Here is a 21,306-nt window from a genome sequence, read left to right on the forward strand (position 1 = left end):
GATAATACCCTGCTGGCCTCTTGCCCAGGTCAGCAGGGCCTCTGCTGAGCACTATTGAAATCACCTCCAGGCCAGTGTGAGAAGTTAGCAGGTGCGGACATTCTTTCTCCCTGGCCTAGGCGGGGCTTCATAACCCCATTGTGTTTTTTGATAAAAGGTAACCCCACCCTTCAAGAAAGCAAAGATTGCTGTGAAATGAGGGAGGCTATTCATGACCCTGAAGTAAATCAAGCTGGCCTTAGGTGACTAGACATAGACAATTAGGAAATAATGTAATTTGAATTCTGTCCATTTTGGTGGCCCAAAATGCACCTTCTAGGATGTACCTTTTTCTGGTAGCAGAACAACAACAACAACAAAAAAAAAAAAAAAAAAAAAAGGAGCAAAACAGATTCACAACTAAGAGACCAAACTTAGGGCACCCCCAGGGCCTCACGGTCATAACTCAAGCCTGGCAGCCTCTGGTACCAGAATTCATAGTGACTTGACGATAGCCAAAGGTGATGCCAGGCTGTAGAACTGTCTTCAACTTTTCCAGATCCTTTGTTCCCTGTTTTGTTTGTTTGCTTTTGTTTTTTGCCATTTTCTCTGGTGCTTAAGATATGAAAAATTCCATCTACAAGATAAAAAGTAGATTTGGCGTGGTTGTTTAGATGGAAGGCACCCCTCTTGAGAAGGAGCGAGTGAAGGCTTTCCATGCTGGTTCATCCCTCAGGAGCGGGGTCCAGCGACAAGGCATCCAGTTTTCTCAGGACCCCTAGAAAACTCTTAGCAATAGGAGAGTCCATGTGAGGTGTGAACCCAGATCTCACAGTAAACCCAGACACAACCGATAATACATCTTGTTTTTCTTCGGTGAACTGGACCTTGGAGAAGCCAAGGTCACAGAGATGAGGCTGCATGGGATGTGCCCTCGGTCACCACGTGCACCGGCAACCCTGGGCAGTGGACATGGAGGTTTTTTCAACCTTTAAGGGGTTTTTATTTACCCAAGAAAGCTGCCAACTTTTTACGAGGCTGTATATATTTTTCTGCCTTGACACCTCCACCTTATTTATAATTAACTATCGAATCCTGTCTTCCCCCGTCCTATTCCTCAAATCCGTCCCCTTCTTTCTATTTCAGATGCGACTCCCAGTCACCTTCGTGCTTGCCTCAGCTCTGCTTCCATGCTGCCCCTTCTCCAGACACAGTCATTTGTTTAAAAATGCCAGTCTTACCATGTCACCTTTGCCCCCAAGCCCCCAGGACAAAGACCCGCATGTCCCCAGTGTCCTGGTGACCTGGCCCCTGTCCACTTCTTTTATACCTGTTTTTGAAGTCGAATTACTCTGAACAGTTGGACTTCCATGTGCCTATCCAGCAAGAAAGAGAGGTTTGGGTTGTGGGTTTTGTTACTGTGGGGTGGACGCTATAGCTCTGTCAACCCAGCAGAGTAAGGAAGGGGCGTTCGGCGGGTCCGTCGGGAGGGGTACGCTGCCAACCCATGAGGTCTTAGGCAGGTATCTGCTACCAGACCATTGACCCTTGAGACACGGTGACGAACTCAACTGAGATTTTACTAGAACGTATTATTTGCCCCCCTTTATAGCAGAGCAGTATGTGATGATGTTTCCTCGTGTACCACACCCTGCACCCACGTCGACCTGTCACTGTTGAGGCAGGCTGGCCCCTTCTCTGAAAGTACTAACCCCGTAGAGACTTGTGTCTCCCACCGTCGCCCTTGGATGCCTAAAGCGAATCATGGCCAGAGTTTATCTTAAAAAAGAAAACAGAAAGAGCACCAGATTAGAAGTTAAAAGACTGGGGTTCTAGACCTAGTTCTGCAGGGTTTTATTTATCACGTGATCCTAGGCAAACTCCCTCACCTCTCTGAGACTCAATTTCCTCGTTATCTAAAGTGGAAACGAGGGGACTTCCCTGGCGGTCCAGTGGTTGAGACTTCGCCTTCCAATGCAGGGGGTGCAGTTTCAGTCCCTGGTCAGGGAGCTAGGATCCCGCGTGCCTCGCGGCCAAGGGACCAAGGCGTAGAGCAGAAGCAGTGTGGTCACAAATTCATTAAAGACTTTGAAAATGGTCCACATCAAAACAAAATCTTTAAAAAAAAATTAAATACAGTGGAAATGATAAAAACTGATCCCACCTACCTCACAGGATTGCTGTGAGGACCAAATGAGTGTAACAGAAAACTCACTGTGTGGTTAGAAGGTGGTAAAATTAATATTATGATTGTGGTATTATCAAATCATATTAAAATATATTTGATTAAGAGACATTGCCCCCATCTGTGCTGTGTCATCAGGGCTGGTATTCACAGTTTAAATTCTCGAAGTTTCAGATCAGGGCGAGAAGAAATTTCTCTCCATGGCAGCATGCAGATGGCCGGCTTTTATAGGCTTTTATCTTGACCCTGCAGCTGCCTGAGTGACCTTGGCAATTTACCCAACCTCCCTGGGTTTCAGCTGCAAAGTGATAGGACCAACCCACCTTCACAGAACTTTCCGGTTCCTAATAGCCTACTTTTAAGAGCTTTCTCTGAGGCTTGGGGGCAAGTTCTTTCGCAGGTGGAGCCCTGCGTTGTCAACAATTGTTAATAAGGTAAGAATGACCTTTTAAGGAATCAAACCAGTTCATCAGTAACCAGCCATGAATAATATTGTTGTAAGTCTCAGCACCGAGGTCCAGATAAAATTACATGCCTGCGGGGGACTCTTCCTGATGCGCTGACCTTCATAATCTGGAGAAGCTCAGTGGATTTCTAGTTCCCTAACCGTTCAGGAATTTCCTTGGCACCCAGTATAGAACTGTTGAAAAGCAATTTCACTATTGGTTATGAGCCCAGAGGCTTATTAAGGTGAGATTTGAAAGGTTTTATCCTAAGAGGGGCTTAGAAAGCCCAGGGAAACTCAGTTTGAACTTCCTTAACTCTTTCTTTCAGGGAGACGGTGCTGTTGAGAGGGAAAGCTGAATTTGCCTCCTGAGGCTGCCACTTTCCGGCTGTCTGACCTTGAATTAGTCCTTGAACTCTTTGTTAGTTATTTAACTCTCCACGATGCTTTTCCTCCTGTCTAAAATGGGGTGATAACTGTGTCTTCCCCGTGGAGTTGTGAGGTCTGGCAGGTGATAGGTCAAGGTGGGAAAGACAAAGTTCGGGGCCCAGGAAATGCTAGGTTTTGTTATTATGGGTTATCAGTCATGAGGCTCTAGCACCTAGAGGGCTCCCACTTCTGACCTTATGTGCTGTAGCAGTTTGCTAAGCTTGCTATTCTTGTGACTTTTCATTTGTTAGGAGTCAGTGGCACTGTCTGTGTTGTCCCTTAGGGCAAAGTTTGGTGGTTCAGGGGAAATCAGCTCTCATCTACCTCCATAGATGGATAAAGAGAGAGAGATGGATTAGGGCTGGTGCGTAAAGCCCTTCCAGAGAGCATCTCACATGTTGGGATTTCCCAGCTTCTCTCTTGGACTTGCGACTTACGAGTTCAGAAGTTTCTAAAGTGCCCTCAGTCGTGTTCAGATGGAGAGCAGCGGTCGTCCCTGTCCCAGGCACAAAGCCACATACTCCTAGGGCAATGTCTGGCCTTAGAGATCATGTAATATTAACTGGGTATCCAGATGTAGCCCAGAAAACTAAAACTTATTTTTCTATCCTGGTCACCAGCATTTGGGATACACTTAAAATTTGAATAGAGATGCTCATCTACTTTTTGTCTTAAGGCATGTATGTTAAGTGAAATACCGTAAAACTAACTCCCTTTAGGTGTGCAGGTCTATGATTTTTGACAGACATCCTCAGTGGTGTGACTACCACTACAGTTAAGACATAGGACATTTTCCTCACCCGCAAATGTTTCCTCTCCCTCCTTCCAGCCCCTGGCAGCTATGGCCTACTGTGTCTTTATCCCTTCACCTGGGTTTTAAAAAGCCCGCTTGCCAGGAGTCTGGAAATTTTCTAGAAAACGTTCGTCGTTCCATTTGGTATTTACAAGCGGTCCTGAACTCCTGCAGGCCTCTGGCTGCAGTCTGGGAGCCCTTCTCTGTTTATTCATCTCTTTACTCAGCAAAGATTCACTGAGCTGCTCTCCGGTACAAGCCGTGAACGTGTGCCATGACTTGAGACAAAAAGTTCTAATGCAGGGTCTCAACTCTCTCGGGAGCCACAGTGTGGCTGGGAGACAACACGTACGAATAAAGAGTTAAATAAAGGGCCGCTGCATTAACTGGGCACGCGAGGCCGAAAGTGAAGGCACGTCACAAGGTCGCGTCATGCTGTCGTTTTGGCCAAGCCATGGGGACAGCAAGCGAGGGGCCCGCAGGAAAGAGAGGGCAGTCTGTTCTGGGGGGTCAGGAAAAGGCCCCCCGAAAGCAGAGGCATCTGACTCCTGCCTGCCACTCACCCTCCCCTTCTGCCCACCGCGCTGCCGCCTCACCGAAGCCTTTGATTTCCTGTAACTGGAAAAAAAAATATCCCACTTCCTGAACTTTCATCACGGGCCCTCCGCCCTCCCCGCTTTTCCTTTTCACTACTGTCCTCAGTTTATTCTCTAGATCATTGTGTGCTGGCCTCCAGCCCTACTGGACTTCTTACAAACCAGATCCTGGACTAGATTACACTTCCTCTACCCTTCCTACCTGACAACAGTGCCTTGTACAAAGAGGATGCTCAGGAAATCTCTGTTAGTTGAATGGCTGAGTTGGGACTTATGGGGGAAAACACTGAGGGAGAGAATTCCTGGTCAGAACAAAGGGACATAATTAGGAAGATGCTTGAATGGCTGCCATAGTTTATACTCCCAGGAATGACAGTGCAAGGGAGAAATGAATTTTGGAGGATTGGAAGTTAAAGGGGCCTTGATTTAAATCAAATCTATATAAGATCTTCATTTTCTTAGTATGTAAGGTATCAGTTTTATCCACCCCCTCATCAAACACACACACACACACACACACACACACACACACACGTACGTCCTGTTTGGTTTCTATCTCCACCCACCAATTTGGGAAAGGACAGGACCCATCTTGTTTTCCTGCCGTCTTATTTTACTTGGGAGAGGAGGCAGAAGAAACTTGAGAGAGGTCAGTGTCAGCGCTCAGTCTGTGTCTGGTGAGCTGCATAATTGATGCTCTCAGGCTCAAGTAGTATAGTCCAAAGGATAAAATAAGAATTTGGGAGTCTGCCTGCCATATTTAGCCTGCCTTCCTTTTCTTTAATTTTATCCCCTCCAGGAAAACCCACACGGCATCCAGTTTCCCTTCCATTCTGTATGCTGTGGCTTTGTGGAGTCTTTTATCACATCCCCAAATCTCCTTTCCCAGCCTCTTCGGTGCTTTTCTTTTCTTTGCTAGAAAATCCATGAATTCTCACTGCCTTCTAAAACCTTACCTGAGTAGAAATCAGGTAATGTTCTCCCTACCTTACTGCTAGTCACTTCATCACTCCACTTCAAGCAGTTAAAACAGAAACCCACGTATAAACAGAAATACTTGAGTAATCAAAATATTATACTTTGAGCAGTGAAAACAGGAACTGGCCCATGATGCTAACTTCTCAAGGAGACTGGAATGTGGCCACCTTCCTGCCTAATCTGAACATTTTACAGGTGGCCGGGGACGTAGAGCACAGCCCATAATCCACGCTGTGTGACTTTGGACAAGCTACTGTACTTCTCTGTGCCTGACACTCTTCATTTATAACAGGATAATGATGCTTTCCCTGTCATTCCCATGTGTTGAAATGTTAAAATAACTTACACAGGCATGAGTAAAACATTGATTATGAGGGCAAAGTGCTTTGAGAGAGGCCCTTGGGAAAACATTGTTGGTCCCATTTGTTTATGGGTGCCAGTTTTCAGGGATATTCCATCCAATCAATTGTCAACAGAAGTATAAGGTCAGCTCTGTTTGAAAGTAAGACAGGGCATTAGGGGCATTCAAATTAAAACCACTATGAGGTATCACCACACATCTATCAGAATGACTAAAGTCAAAAAGTAGTGACAGGGCTTCCCTGGTGGCGCAGTGGTTGAGAGTCCGCCTGCCGATGCAGGGGACACAGGTTCGTTCCCCGGTCCGGGAAGATCCCACATGCCGCGGAGCGGCTGGGCCCGTGAGCCATGGCCGCTGAGCCTGCGCGTCTGGAGCCTATGCTCCACGACGGGAGAGGCCACAACGGTGAGAGGCCCGCATACAGCAAAAAAAAAAAAAAGAAGTAGTGACAACACCAAAAGCTGGCTAAAATGTGCATAAATTAGCTTGTCCATACATTGCCGGTAGGAACGTAATATGGTATAGCCACTCTGGATACTAGTTTAGCAGTTTCTTGTAAAACTAAACATATAATTACCATGTGTTCCAGCCATTGCACTCTTGGGCATTTGTCCCAGAGAAATGGAAACTTATGTTCAGATAAAACCTGTGCACGAATGTTCATAGCAGCCTTATTCGTGATAGCCGAAGAATGGAAAGGAACCTACAATTCCTTCAGTGGGTGAATTGAGTTGGGTTCCTCCAATTGAAGGCACCTACAGTTCCTACTGATACACCCAAACACTTGGATGAATCTCCAGGGAATTCTGCTGAGTGAAAACAGCCCATCTCAAAAGGTTACTGTGTGAGTCCATTTGTGAAGCATCCTTGAAATGACAAAAATTATAGAAATGGAAAACAGACGAGTGGTTGTCGGGGGCTGGAGCCGAGGGGAGGAGGCTGAGGAAGGTGGATGCGGTCACAGAAGACGCTTGTGATGATGAGACGTTTGGTGTTTTGACTGCGGAGGTGGGTACGTGAAACCGCGCGTGTGACGAAACCGCACAGAACTAAGTACACACACACGAAGGAGTACAAGTGAGACGGAGGAGATCTGAACAAGGTGCGTCGATGGTCAAATGTCAGTATCCTGATACCGTATGATAGTTTTGCACATGGGTAAAGGGCACGTGGGATCTGTGTATTATTTCTTAAAACTGCACGTGATCTCAGACTGAAAAGTTTAATTAAAAAACAGTTGAGTCAGGATTTCAGAGGCAGGGTGGTCAGAATTCATATTATCAGCGTTTTGAGGAGTTGATGCTCCGAAGGTGTGTTAGAAAATTGGGAAAGCATTCTTTTCCATTGTTTTGATATGACATCCATTGTCTGCAGAGGAGGAGGCGGGCTGGGAGTATGAATGGATCATCCCACAGCTAGAAATGACACAATAGGGTGGATTTTGGCGATCCTCCCTCATTTTTTTTTTTTTGCTGTACGCGGGCCTCTCACTGCTGTGGCCTCACCCGTTGCGGAGCACAGGCTCAGGGGCCATGGCTCACGGGCCCAGCCGTTCCGCGGCACGTGGGATCCTCCCGGACCGGGGCACGGACCCGTGTCCCCTGCATTGGCAGGTGGACTCTCAACCACTGCGCCACCAGGGAAGCCCCTTCCCTCATTATTAAGGTTTGATAATGTCTCTTTGGACCCCAGGACCCAGAAACTAGCACAGCAGCTTCCTTTAGAGTGAGGGCAGAGAACAGAAATGGGTCAGGTTCAAAGCACTGTTTATCTCTCTGGCCCTGGGGCTAGGTCTGGATGCAGCTCTCGTCCTGCAGCCTTGGCTGTGGCCAGGTTGAGTTTGGGGTGTTGCCACGTGTAAGCACCATTGGCAGGCACACTGGAAATAGCCCTGGCGAGCCAGGTTATTGGCAAGTTGCTTCTCCAGGGACATTAACCCAAAGCTAAGGCTTGTTCTTGTTTCATGGCAGATGACATTTGGTGACCAGGAATCGGACTCTTGGCCTCTCTGGGGGGAGGTTTCCTTTCTCGAGAGTGTGTGCTAGGATTGTGAAGGCAGGTGATGTTGGTGCATGATGGCTGTCTTTTCTTTGAAGTCGTAGGACAGTCACATCTGGACAGCAACATTGAGGATCAAGAGATAGTCACTAATCCACCAGACATCTGCCAAGTTGTGGAAGTGACCACTGAGAGTGATGAACAGGCGGTCAGCATGAGCGAGCTCTACCCCCTGCAGATCTCCCCCGTGTCTTCCTACGCAGGTAAGGCGGGGGCGGGGCGGGGGTCAGAAACTCTGGAACTGAGCAAGGAACCAGGGAGGGCGGTCCTTTAGTCTTGGGTCACTCACTGGTTTCACCAACATAGCAGAGAACCTCTCCTGTGTCCTAAGGATTATTCTGTCTGGAGCTAGTCTTGCTTTAATGTCCTCAACCAACATCTTCTAGGATATTTTTGTTCTCAATTCGAAGACCCAGTCACAGCATTTCACTTGATCACCCGTAACATGTTCACGCATGACTAACGAATAAGAAGATTTCTCTGGGGAAGTAGTTCATCTGAGTCCATTTTATTTGCGCAAGTTATCAGAAATTCGGAAGGATGTTTTTAATGGAATCTGAGTTTGAGCCAGCTGGATAGGACCTTAGGGATCACCTCTTCCGGTCCCTTCGTTGGAATAGAAGGGATTCCTCCAGGCCACACGGCCAGTAAGTGTTTGGGTCAGGACTCAAACTAAACCTTCAGACCCCAAGTTCCATTCTGTCGTTCACCAAGTTTACTTGTCACTTCCACGTATTTTCCTCTTCTTTTTCAATTTCATACAGCTTCTAGCTGGGCCAGGGACTGAGCCCACTGCAGATTCCCCAGGGAATGGCCACAGAATGGCAGGAATTGGCCCCGACAGTCACAGGGTTAGCACCGCGTTCAGTGGGTTCTTCCATCCTTATGGGATAAACTGGCGGCTCCTTTTTCCCACCAACATTACATCCCCTTATACACTCCTTCTCATGGTCTCCACTTAACTTTTGGTGACTCAGTTATAATTCTGAAATATAAGTTCTGAGTCAGGGTTATTGCTTGCAGATATTACAAATAAAAAGCAGAGGCCCTGTCATGGGTAACCAGAGTCGCTCTAATAAATAGTTCAGGAATTCTTCCCAGTGTCCTTTATGTGTTGCCAAATAGCGTGTCCTTCAGTCAGGACGCCACCCCAGTGAGCGGCACAGAGTCCGGGTTAGAATTAGGTTGATTCAAATGACAAGTTGTTTGTGAATTATCTGCCCCTAAATTAACCTCATATTTCCTGAACCCCAACTTTATTTCATTTTAACTTATTTTTTTCAACTGTGGTAAAATACCCACAGCATAACATTTACCACTTTTAGCCGTTTTTCGGTGCACATTGCAGCAGCATTAAGTGACCTAACATCGTTGTGCAACTAGCACCACCCTCCATCTCCAGAACTTTCTCATCTCGCACAACTGAAGCTCTGTGCCCATTATACAATAACTCCCCCTCCCCCTCCCCCAGCCCCTTGGCCAACCCCCTTTTACTTTCCGTCTCTCTGAATTTGGCTACTCTAGGTACCTCGTATAAGCGGAATCCTACAACATTAGTTCGTTTGTGACGGGCATATTTCACTTGGCAGAATGTCCTCAAGGTCCTGACTTTCTTTCGTGCTGGGAACATAAAAGGAAAGTGAGAACGAACCTTGGCTACAAGAAGCCTATAATCTTGTCAGACAGGATAAGCTTGTCATCAGTTATTTATTCATGAAACATATTTTGAACTCCTGCATGTGCCAGTCCCTCTTGCATATCTGCCAGTCCTCGTAATAATTACTATTTGTTGCGTGTTTGTTGTACCCAGGGTACTGTGCTAAGTGCTTGAAATCGATTGGCTTATTTAATTATCATGAGAATAACCCCGTCAGCCTGGGTACTGTCATTATTCTCTCTTTAAACGTTAGGTATTGGGGGCTTCCCTGGTGGTGCAGTGGTTGAGAGTTCGCCTGCCGATGCAGGGGACACGGGTTCGTGCCCCAGTCCGGGAAGATCCCACATGCTGCGGAGCGGCTGGGCCCGTGAGCCATGGCCGCTGAGCCTGCACGTCCGTAGCCTGTGCTCCGCAACGGGAGAGGCCACAACAGTGAGAGGCCCGCGTACTGCCAAAAAAAAAAGTTAGGTATCGGGCTTCCCTGGTGGTGCAGTGATTAAGAATCCGCCTGCCCGAGCAGGGGACACAGGTTCGAGCCCGGGTCCAGGAAGATCCCACATGCCGTGGAGCAACTAAGCCTGTACGCCACAACTGAGCCTGCGCTCTAGAGCCCGCGAGCCACAACTACTGAAGCCCGTGTGCCACAACTACTGAAGCTTGCGCGCCTAGAGCCTGTGCTCTGCAACAAGAGAAGCCACCGCAATGAGAAGCCTGTGCCCCACAACAAAGGGTAGCCCCCGCTCACTGCAACTAGAGAAAGCCCGCGTGCAGCAGCAAAGACCCAATGCAGCCAAAAATTAAATAAATGAATAAATAAATGTATTTTTTTAAAAAAATGTTAGGTATCTGAGGTCAGTGGGGTGAAGCAGCGTGTCCAGAAACGGACAACCCGTAGCACAGTCAGACCCATACGTGGCTGACGCCAAAGGCCTGCTCTTAGCCCCTTGACTGCACTGCTGCCCTGGAGGACCGTGTGGGGCTCTGCCATTCAGAACAGTCCACCTCCCAGAATCTCAAGGACCAGCCAAAGGAGGCAGAGCAGAATGTTTATGCCCTAATTTTACAGTTGAGATAACTGAAACTTGAAACACTAAGCCACTGTGCTTACATTTCACTGACAAGGGCTGGAAATGTGTGACTTTCCTCTATATCATGCTGCTGCAGGCATTATTACACCCCAAGTGTTTTTTTTTTTTTTTTTCTTAAGAGCTTGGAGCTTTAGAATAGACTTTTCTATTTATCTATTGAGTTAGACTTTTCTGAAGTCTTCTTGGGGATTCTGGAAAGGCGTCTTCTTGCTGTTCTGCCAGCACTGGCATTTTGCTTTAGCAGAAGAGCCCCAAGAACAGCTGATTCATGCAGAGAGAAATGAAAATCTCATTACCCTTTTCAGGACATTTGCAAGATTCGAAAAGAAGGATTTTGGTGCCAGGCTTGCAGGCAGTGCGGGTTTGGTTGGAGCCTGGTGTCTCAGCCTGGCCTTTAGTTCTTTCGATTGTTTTCACTGTCTGAATTTTCTAGAACCCTGTGGAGGGAAGCTTCCTGGATAGAGTCAAGACAAGTCATCGCTGCTACTTTTCTAGAGCCTGTGACACATAAGAAACTTACCTGTTACTGACCATGGGTAGCTAAAATCTTTCAGTCAGGGATCCCATAGCTTGCTACTAGGAAAGGCAGCTCTTTGGTGGTATTCACTTTCTAACTTTACGTTCCCCACGAGAATAGGCTGTTTGCCTGTTTCTCATGACAGGGTCCCTTTGTGTGGACTACTGAACTGAATTGCAGCCTCCTCAAACCACTTCATTCACTTAGAAACCGGTATTTGGAAGCGGTTGTTGGCTATTTTTCCCCCCTACTGATCATTGAAATATAACCCCAGTAGTATTACAAAAACCACATTCATTTTTGCAAGTCTGTCTTCTCCATGGTCTAAATATTACAGTGAAGCAAGAAAAGGGACAGTTCCTTTGAGTGCACGTACTTGCATTGGATTGTTTTAAGACAACATGAAATTCTAGTTGGATTCATAAAACTATGTCCTGGGGAGGGATGTCCCAAAGCCCAACCTTGGGAAACTCTAGAGACGAGTCATTTTTATTTTTAAAGATCTACCGCAAAGTGGCCTGTTGCCTGCTGTGTGGCACCAGGATTTTATTAGGTTGTGGGTGGTTTAGTGAAAGAAAGCCACAGTGGTATTTTGGGGAAGGCTGGACGAGAGTATGGAGAAGAAAGTATAAGACGAAGGATTGATTGGTGACAACTGAGAGAAGGGAGATTTCGTCCTGACCAGTGACCAGCGGGAAAGACTTTGGGTCCTTCTGGAAACCGTAGCAGGCTTGCATTTTGTTGGGTGCAGCAAAGATAGAAGTGCTGTCAGAGGACTCTGATTTGAACCTCTTCATTGAGCCTTCTAGGGAAAGTAATTAAGGAAATGATTGAGGGAAAGGAATCATTGTCAATCTTATTAATAAAACTTGTTGAACAAGAGCCTTCCAGAAAATGTACCAAGATGTCGTAGTGCAAAAAGGCTGTGACAGAAGACGTCTCCCTCCCCGTCATGTTCCTGAGATGGTCTGACAATAAAAAACTGGGCTAAGTGGAGTGTGAGCCTGAGACTAGCATCATTGTAAAACTGCAACTCTGGAAGAAGCATCTTTGGGGTCATCTAATCCTAACCTCTTCCTTCCCTCTCACCCCAGTCGCTTTCCGGGAAACGGAGACCAGAAAGATGAAACAAACTGCTTAGGTACCTGTTATTCCTCTGTAAACACTTGCAACTTACTCAGACCGTGCTTGGGAAGCAACTCCAAAATTTTTTTTTAAATTCCATTCTATTCAAAGCAAATACAAATCCAAAGTAATCAGAAGGAAAAATGAAACAACTAATGTTGCTGTGTCGGTGGTAACATTGATCTGGAAGTAGGAGCTGCCATGAATTCATTTGTTCTATAAGAACCGATCTTGAAAATGGCAATGATGGAGTAAAACCAAGAAAACAGAGGAAAATGGGCATGAGTGTCCCCAACAGAGCACCCTGAGCCAGTGACCCAGGGGTGGCCGCGAGCACCACTGTTACTCTAGAGAGAAGGGTTTGGGGTCCTCGGGCTAGAGCTTCAAGCATCTCTGCTCTTAGGCTCAAGGCCATTCTCTCTTTTTTTTTTTTTTTTTGCGGTACGCGGGCCTCTCACTGCTGTGGCCTCTCCCGTTGCAGAGCACAGGCTCCGGACGCAGGCTCAGCGGCCATGGCTCACGGGCCCAGCCGCTCCGCGGCACGTGGGATCCTCCCGGACTGGGGCACGAACCCGTGTCCCCTGCATCGGCAGGTGGACTCTCAACCACTGCGCCACCAGGGAAGCCCCTCAAGGCCATTCTTTTAAACGATGAAAATGAGAACTCCCAGTTTGCTTATATGGAGAGTTTTCAAAACTACTTCAGAGGCAGTTGATCTTCCTTTAGAAACGGTGCTCTTCAGCCACCGTTTGTGTCAGCTGAAAACAGAAGTTCAGAGCATGTGAACTTGTCTTGTCTCCGACTATCTCCCTGAAGTTGAAAACTGGGTGCTTACAGGCGATTAGCATTCTGATTCTGTTCATGGTTCGTGCCAGGCCTTACCAAGGAGTCTTCCCCAGGGTCTGCCTTCCCACCCCTCCCACAACTGTCACTCGGGCTGTGGAATCCCAGAACCTTGGTCTAACCTGCTCGTTTTTGCCTATTTCCAGCGCCCAGAGCAAGCCTGGTGGCACCTTGTTTTTATGTGAAGGGGAGAGGAACAGAAGATGATGGTGTTTATGGAGGGTGATTAGGCGTGAGGGGGCCTAGACCTACAGGAAGGGAAGAGAAACCTTGGCTCCGGAGCTCTAAGAAAGCTAACCATAAAAATGGAAAGGGGATCTTGAAGTTTCACCAGAGGCTGGAGCAGCAGGAGAGCTTCAGCGCCCGGGGCCCTGGAATCAGAAGCTTGCTTTGTTTTCCCTCCTCTGTGCTGACTCAGTCCACGACGACTTTGGCTGGTTTCTCAACATCTCTGTTCCGCATTTTTCTTGGGAGTGGCTGCGCTGATTGCTGCCTCCTCAGGGCCCTGGGCTAGCCTGAAGGTTGAGTGGAGGGGCATTTTCCCTTGCTCTTGTGTATAATTTGCTTTTGTGTGGAAACCTCTCTTGTGCCCGGCGTTGCCGGTTTGCCCTGACAACTAGGGTTGGGCCTTCTCCGGGCTTCTGCTGCCCCTGCTGGGGATGCTTCGGGAAGTCGGCTCAGTCTGAGGAGTGGACGGGCCCGTCTTCTAGTTGCTGGGGGTTAGGTTTATCGGCAATCGCTTGTGCCCAGGTGAAGTCACTGGAGAACAGTGGCCGAGAAACGTGCATAGAGACCCCAGGGTGGGCCCCGTGTAGTAACTTTCAGTTTCTTTGTTCGAGGAATGAATCTGTGCCCCAGTTTGTCCGTTTGTTGCTTAGCCTTTAATTCATGGAGGGCCTGGTCTGGGCCTGGTGCCCTGGGTCGTCAGAAGGACTCTATCTGGGCTGGGAGCCACCTGGTCACAGCTGTGCCACCAGCAAGACGTGAGGCTGGAGGCCAGTCCCTCTGTAGGTTTGGGATGGAAGGGGTAGAAGGCACAAGAACACATAAGGCCTTCTGCACAATCAAGGGGTGACAGGACCTACTCCCTGACTTAGAGACTGAACAAGACCTGCGTGCAGAGCACCGGCCCACGGGCCCCAAAAACGTTCACTAATACAGCTTCCCTTCAGGCCATGTCTGCGAAGTGAATGACCCAGACTCAGGGCTCTCTAAGGGTCCGTGTATTTTGGAAGTTCAACCCGCTGTGTTTCATTTTCTCAATGCTGTGAACCCTGAAAAACTGCACACCATCAATTCTGTACTTAAAACAATTAACATTTTTCTACTTAAAAAAAAAATTAGTTTGCTTTAAAAAAAAAATCAAAATTTTTTTTTACTTAAAAGAATCTTGTATTCTGTGTGCAGGTGATGTGTAATCGCTAGCTCTTGAGTGTGACCCTGTCACCCTAGCATGTGGTGCAGATCCCCTGTTGAATGAGGCTCAGGACAAAGGCGCACCAACATTTACTGGGTGTGGGCTGTGTTCCAGGACCCGTACTAGGCCTTTCCCTCACTCATCACGTAATCCTCTTTGGAAGGTGTTTATACTCCCATTTTACAGATGGGGAAAGTGTGCCTCAGTGAAGTTAAGTAACTTGCTCTGTGTCTCACAGGCGGCAGGATGAATCAGGATGGTAAGTGAGTTAGTTATCTATTGCTGCATGACCCTATAACCACAAACGTAGTGCCTTAAAACAACACACATTTATTATCCCACAGTTTCTGAGGGTCGGGGGAGCAGACATGGCTTGGCTGGGTCCTCTGCTCAGGGCATTCTCTGCACAGACCAGCAGCTGAGGTCTGGTCCAGGGCTGCTGTCTCATTTGAGGATGGGATCGGAGAGGATCTGCTCCCAGGCTCACAGGGTTTGGGGCAGAATGTAGTTCCTGGCAGGTTGTCAAACTGAGGGCCTCAGTTTCTTGCTGGCTGTTGGCTGGAAGCGGTCCTTAGTTGTCTGTCATGTGAGCCTCCCCGCCACAGCTGCTGGCTTCCTCAAAGCCAGCAAGGGAGATGGTCTCCTCATTAGACAGGTTGCAGGGTTACATAACGTAATCACGTGCATCCCATCGCCTCCACTGTGTTCTGTTGGTTCAAAGCAAGTCACAGGCCCCGCCTGCCCTCCAGAGCAGGGAACCCCACAAGAGGGTAAACACTCAGTAGCTGAGCCACCCTAGAATCTGTGCACCCACAGTAACCCAGGGGGAAGGTGCCACTTTATTAACCCAGGATATAAGTACAGAAGGGCCGTGAGGGAAAGGAGGGATCTGAGGAGAATGGGGCTCATCTGGGGAGGCTGGGCTGGGACTTAAATGAACCAAATGCCATGAATGGGAAAAGACCCGTGAGCGGCTTGTGATGGAGCAGCTGTGAGGAAAGGGCCTGACGTGGAGCCAGCAGAGGGCCGGGGGGCAGGGCGGGCAGAACGCAGATGGGCAGCCCGGGGGCCCAGCACCCCGTCCTGGGAAGAGAGGCCATGAATAAGCATAGCCTGGCCCTGGGAAAATGAGCCACCCTTCATCTCTGAATTCCTCCCTAGCATCTCCCAGGCACACGCGTTTGACCTGACACAAGGGGACAGAGGTTATGAGTTTAGTGATGCATTTCTCTTTTGAAGAAAGACGTGCTGATGTATTGTTTTAAACACTGCCTGGGCCTCGAAACAGTTTGAGTGGCAGGAATGATGGGCCTGTGTTTTTCTCTCTGTGAACAGAAAGCGAAACTACCGATAGTGTGCCCAGTGATGAAGAGAGCTCAGAGGTAAGCATGGTGGCACCGGGGCAAAGCCTTCCCAGCTGGCACGTTGGTTTCCCAGCTGCTGGTGAAGTTTCTTTTCTTTTGAGCATGAGTTTCACTTTTGGATTTTTTTTTTTTTTTTTTGGTGATGGTGGTAAAATATACATCACATAAAATTTACAGTGCTTTTGACTTACAAAATGAAGCTTTGGGAAGTAAATGGGAGGGAAGGGGGTAAGATGTTACTGTGAGAAAGGAGGCTATGACGGCAGGAAAAGGCCGAGGAACACTGATATGCTTACCACCGTAAACATCCTATTTCACAAGCAGAAATGGAAGGTCCAAGTGGCCCAAGGCAATGATGAGAAGTCAGTGTCAGAAAGTGCTAAGCAAAAGTAGCTCCCCAGATACCGGGAGTGTCCCCTCCCCCCCAGCCCGCCCTGTGATCCCTGCCCACGGGCCAGGTATGTGTTCAGTCCGGATTCCAAGTGGCTTTGCTTCTGATCTCTCTCCTCTTGGCTAGGCTCAGACAATGGCAGGAAATGGCTGGAACTGTGAGGGGAAGCATTCCTGCGAAGCCTGCTTTGTGTCTGTGTTTGAGTGAGTGAGTTAGTGAGTGAGAGACAGACAGACAGACAGAGACTGACTACTGGTTGTCTGAATTAGTAATTTCCCAATGTACTAAATACTTTAAAGTATAGTCCAGGAATTCTGAAAAGACAGTGGGTGTAGATGCGCACATACGTTCGGAACCTGTTTCTTCAAGGTCAGAATTCTAGCTCCTTCTCTGAATGACACCACCCTTGAAGCCAGCTATTTGCATGCACTCTGGAGCTCTAAGCTGTACCCGTTTGAAAGCAATCCAGGGGCGTTCCCTGTCTTTTATTGGGTTCCTCGCTTCCGGCACTCTGAAAATGCAGCTTGACTCAAAGATCAGATCGGGCCATCTGTGAGGACTTAGTCGCCGTGACACACCAGCCATCCTGGCCCAAAGCTACCTAACCATGAGGCCGGGCAGCCGGAGTAGAGGGGAACCAGAAACCAAGTTGCTGCCTTGTTTTCCTGCCTTCATAGAACAGCCTTGGCTAGATTTCTGGGAGGTAGCCAATGGGCATGGATTAAAAAGGGAAGAGAAACTGTGCTTGGGGCATGCATGGCTGGGAATGGATTTCAGTTCAGGGGTGTGGAGTCTCTAAGGTTCTTGTTTATTCCACGCCTCTTAAGAAATTCAGACACCAACACGTGGGAAGAGTGGCACATTGTTTAAAAAGCCATTCAAGAGAAGGCAAAGGAAATGTATATCATGATTATTTTCTTTGAAAGGGCCGACCACACTGGCGGAAGAGGAACATTGAAGGCAAACAGTACCTCAGCAACATGGGGACACGAAGCACGTACCTGCTACCCAGCATGGCGACCTTCGTCACTTCCAACAAGCCCGACCTCCAGGTCACCATCAAAGAGGAGAGCTGTCCCGTGCCTTACAACAGCTCCTGGCCCCCGTTCCCAGACCTCCCCCTTGCCCCCTCCGTGACCCCAGCGCCCAGCAGCAGCCGGCCAGACCGGGAGACCCGGGCCAGCGTCATCAAGAAGACCTCCGACATCACCCAGGCCCGCGTCAAGAGCTGTTAAGCCTTCGACTTCCCCTGGTGGTTGTTGGGATTTCTTGGCTTTGTTTTATTGTTTGTCTGTATTATATTTTTCTTTCTGACACCTGTTTTAGACGAATCTTAAGGGAAAAAGCCTTGACAATAGAACTTTGATTGCTGTGTCCAACTCCAGTACTGGAGCTTCTTTTTAACTCAGGACTCCAGCCCCTTGGTAGACGCATATCTCTAGAGCCTGCTGGATCTCCCAGGGCTGCTCCCTCAAGTTCAAGGACGTCATAGGACCAACACCCACACGGGCAGTGAGGTGCTGCATTGCCTGCGGTCAAGGCCAGCATGGTGGAACGGATGCCTCTGAATGGAGGAGAAAATGTGAACTAGCTGGAATTTTTTATTCTTGTGAATATGTACATAGGGCAGTACTAGCGACGTTGCAGTCTGCTTCTGCACCTTATCTTAAAGCACTTACAGATAGACCTTCTCGTGACCCTGCTCTGTTTCATAGCACAGTCAGCACCCCTCTTCCCTCCTCCCCTCCCCCCTTCCCCCTTCCCATCTCCTCCTCTTGCTTTGCAGCCCCTCCCCTCGTTTGCCTCCCCTTCATCCCACCCCCTCCCCTCTCTCCCCTCCCCGGCCCTCCTATCCCCTTCATTTTCTTTCCTCCTTTTCCTGCCCTCAAAGGCTGTGTTCCACATCCCTGAGGAGGAGAAGAAAATGAACTTCTCCAGAGATGTCCCATTTTAAAAGACTGCTTTAAAAAACAAAACAAAAAAAAAAGAAAAGAAAATCTTTCTAATCTGCTATGCTTGAATGCCACGCGGTACAAAGGAAAACTATCATGGAGAGATTATGCAAATTCCCAGATTTGAAGAGAAAAATACTCTAATTCTAACCAGAGCAAGCTTTTTTATTTTTTATACCGGGGAATATTTTATTCAAGGTAAAATTCTAAAGAAAATATAATTGTTTTTTATCTTTTCTACAGCAAATTTATAATTTTAAGATTCCTTTTCTTGTTTATCGGCAGTTGTTATTACATCCTTGTGGCACATTTTTTTTTTTTTTAATTTTGTAAAGGTGAAAAAGCTTTTATGAGCTCATGTAGCAATCAAATTATCCTGTGGATTGATAATAAATGAATATGATATATAGTTAAATTTTTAATGGGCATCACGCCTGGCTTTGTGTGTGTGTCCCTTAGAGCACAGTCATGGGATTGGACTGGTGCGATATCGTTTCTTCTGGTGGACCAGAACTTTCCCCCTTTCGACCCTGGAGGTTTCTGTTGTGAGATGGCTTCCTCTGTTAGGCGCTCGCCCGGGGCTGGACGTTGTGCTGCGTGTCTTACATGATGATTTCACTTGTTCACTCATCCAGGTTGTGCACGGGATAGAGATTTATCTCCGTTTCACAGGGAGGAGATGGAGACTTAAAAGGAAAATGCCTTTACTCAAGGTCACATAGGTAGTCATAATCCAAGGCTGGTGTGACTCTGGAGGAGTGTTTTGTCCCCTTTCCACTACTCTCTACTGTCAGCAAATTCCACCCACTTCTGTGTTGATGCCACATACCGGGCTCACAGATAAGATGTTTTTGAGAACAGGAAACATTTGTTGGGTTCCTCGTCAAAGTCAGTCTTCTTTCTGAGACCTAGGCCCTGCCCTCAGAACTTAAGGCGTGTCTTTTCTAGTGACAGATGTGAATTCCACACCCCAGACTCCTGCCACCACCCAGTCTCTGACCTTGGGAAAGAAGGCCGCGGCGCTCACCCCTCATGCTTCCACGATGTCCAAAAACTCAGCCTACGAAGACTTAGCCGCCCCCCTACTACCTCTGGGGGCTTACGGAGGAGATTGCTAGGTTAATATTTGAAAAGGTTCCTTCAGTGAAAGGACAAAGGGCTAATTTTAATGCCTCTCTCTGTGGGTGGCTGCAGATACAATTAGCGGCCATAAAATTATCCAGCCCTGAACAGAAATTAACTGAAGCATTTTACTAGTTGCTGTGCTGTGGTTGAAATGCCAGGGTTGATGGTTGGCTGCTTCCGCGAGGAACACCCTGGTGACTCTGGGTTTACCTGCGCTTCACGGAAAGCCTCGCTTTCTGTGCTCTTCACTGGAGACCTACCCTTCTCCCAGATCCTGAATAAACAGGTCCAGTTCTTTGCGACTTGTATCTAAATCCTTCTACTTAGTCATCCTGTTTTAGAATAAATTAGAAACCAATAATGGAAGGTGGCTGTCCATCACATGGCCTGGAGATCAAAGGGTTAAGGCCAGCTCCTGATTCCTGCCCCCCTTCCCTCTTCCAAATACAGAGGGAACCCCCAGCTCACTTCCTGACCCCTGTCAGCAGCTCTGCAGGGCCCAGACGCCGCCTCACGTGCTTCCTCCTACACGGTTATGACCGGAAGTACAGCATCTTACCAGGTGAGAGAAGATGGGGGATCTGGAAATGCACCACTGAGGGACTGAAGGTGACCATCCATTGCCAAGCAGGCCACGGAAAACAGAATCATGTTTAAATTATTTCTGAGAAAGGCTGTCATGTTTCTCAGTGTTACTTGCGAGGAGTGTAGGAAAAGAAGCTAGTCAGCCCATGCCTAGGCTTGGCCTGAGGAAGAAAAACAAATGAGATGGGGCGACTCGGGGACTGCAGCCTCAGACCTCATTGTCTGTTACAGGAAGTGCTGGGGACACGTGCTGCTTTCGTCTGGCGTCTGTGTGAGCTGATATGCTCTTATGATGGGCTTGTGTGTGTGTGTGTGTGTGTGTGTGTGTAACTAGCAGGTTCAGCGTCTTTTTCTCTGCAGACAGCACCTAGGTCACCCCTTGGTAAGAAGGAGCCGGTACAGATGTGAACTGTGAATCCAGTGACAGGAACTTACGCCCACTCAGAAGGTTGAGAGAACCCAGCACATCCTGAACCACAAAGGGCTTCCAGAACGACGTTTGCAAGTCTCTAAATAAATCCATACTCAACCATAACATTTTTTCCATGTTTTGATGAAGTAACTGCCAAAGGAGGTGTTTAGTCTATTTAAATGTATTTATAGAGAACAAGAAATACACATGGAAAAGAAATGCACACAAATCCATTGGCCATCAGGACCCCAAAGTAGTGTCCTTTTTTACCCCCCCTCCCAAATCTAAAGTGTACTAAACTATCAGGTAACCACTACTGAGATCAAAATTTTAGGAATGAGGAAGGTACCTGATTGGGTTTCAGGGTTCTGAGTTTTCAAATTTGAGCTTTTGGAAGTATTTTGCATGTGAATGAAAACGATGTTAAGTCCCAAATGGCCTCCTGCCCTAATGGAACATTAGACATTCCATTTGCTTGAGGCCATTCTTTGAACATTGAATTCATTAGGTTTTAAAAGCCCCCCTGTTATTCTAGCTATGGACAAACAGACCCAGATAAAAGGTGAGAATCAGAAGCCCGCTATTTTGCGGAATCTCTACTGAGGCAAGACAAAGAAAGCACACTAGGAAGAATTTTGCACGCAGGTAGCTAAAATGGGTCCTGGCGTGCAGTGCCGGGTGCCCTGTCTCAGCAGCAGTTTTGGTTTACAAAGAGAAAGGAGGCAGAAACTGGTTTTTACCTGATGGTGTTCAGCCATCTCATCTTGAAATGCCACACCCTGGCGCCTCCAGGGCCAGGATGGTCAGAGCCAGTGGGACCTGAACCTGACCAGCCAAGGGGGCTGGGAACCAGCTCTCCATCTTGTTCCCAGGCTGCAGTAGACCCCTCCCTGAGGGGATCCCAGTCCATGGGACTGGAAGCTTCTCAAGGTTGTGTGTCAGTCACATTTGCATCCCACATGTGGAAGTTAGGCAGTCGCCCCCAGGATCTCCTCCCCCTCCCCTG

The 21,306-nt window shown here is 47.9% G+C and overlaps 1 protein-coding gene across 3 annotated transcripts in view; it reads left to right on the top strand.

Annotated features, from left to right (window-relative positions):
- Positions 1-18,308, top strand: part of IRF2 (interferon regulatory factor 2) — an 85,127-nt gene extending 66,819 nt beyond the window's left edge. For 2 of the 3 annotated variants that reach the window (XM_029226487.1, XM_029226488.1), the window contains 3 exons: positions 7,863-8,027; positions 15,807-15,853; positions 17,153-17,461. In XM_029226487.1, the coding sequence (XP_029082320.1) occupies positions 7,863-8,027; positions 15,807-15,853; positions 17,153-17,461 (521 nt within the window). Of the gene's footprint in view, positions 1-7,862; positions 8,028-15,806; positions 15,854-17,152 lie in introns of all 3 variants that reach the window. The other variant, XM_029226485.1, reaches the window with a different exon arrangement.
- The last annotated feature ends 2,998 nt before the right edge of the window (positions 18,309-21,306 follow it).

Source organism: Monodon monoceros, unplaced genomic scaffold (genome assembly GCF_005190385.1).
Source record: "Monodon monoceros isolate NGI ecotype Baffin Bay Population unplaced genomic scaffold, NGI_Narwhal_1 Super_Scaffold_17, whole genome shotgun sequence".
In the NCBI taxonomy this organism is placed as follows: Eukaryota; Metazoa; Chordata; class Mammalia; order Artiodactyla; family Monodontidae; genus Monodon; species Monodon monoceros.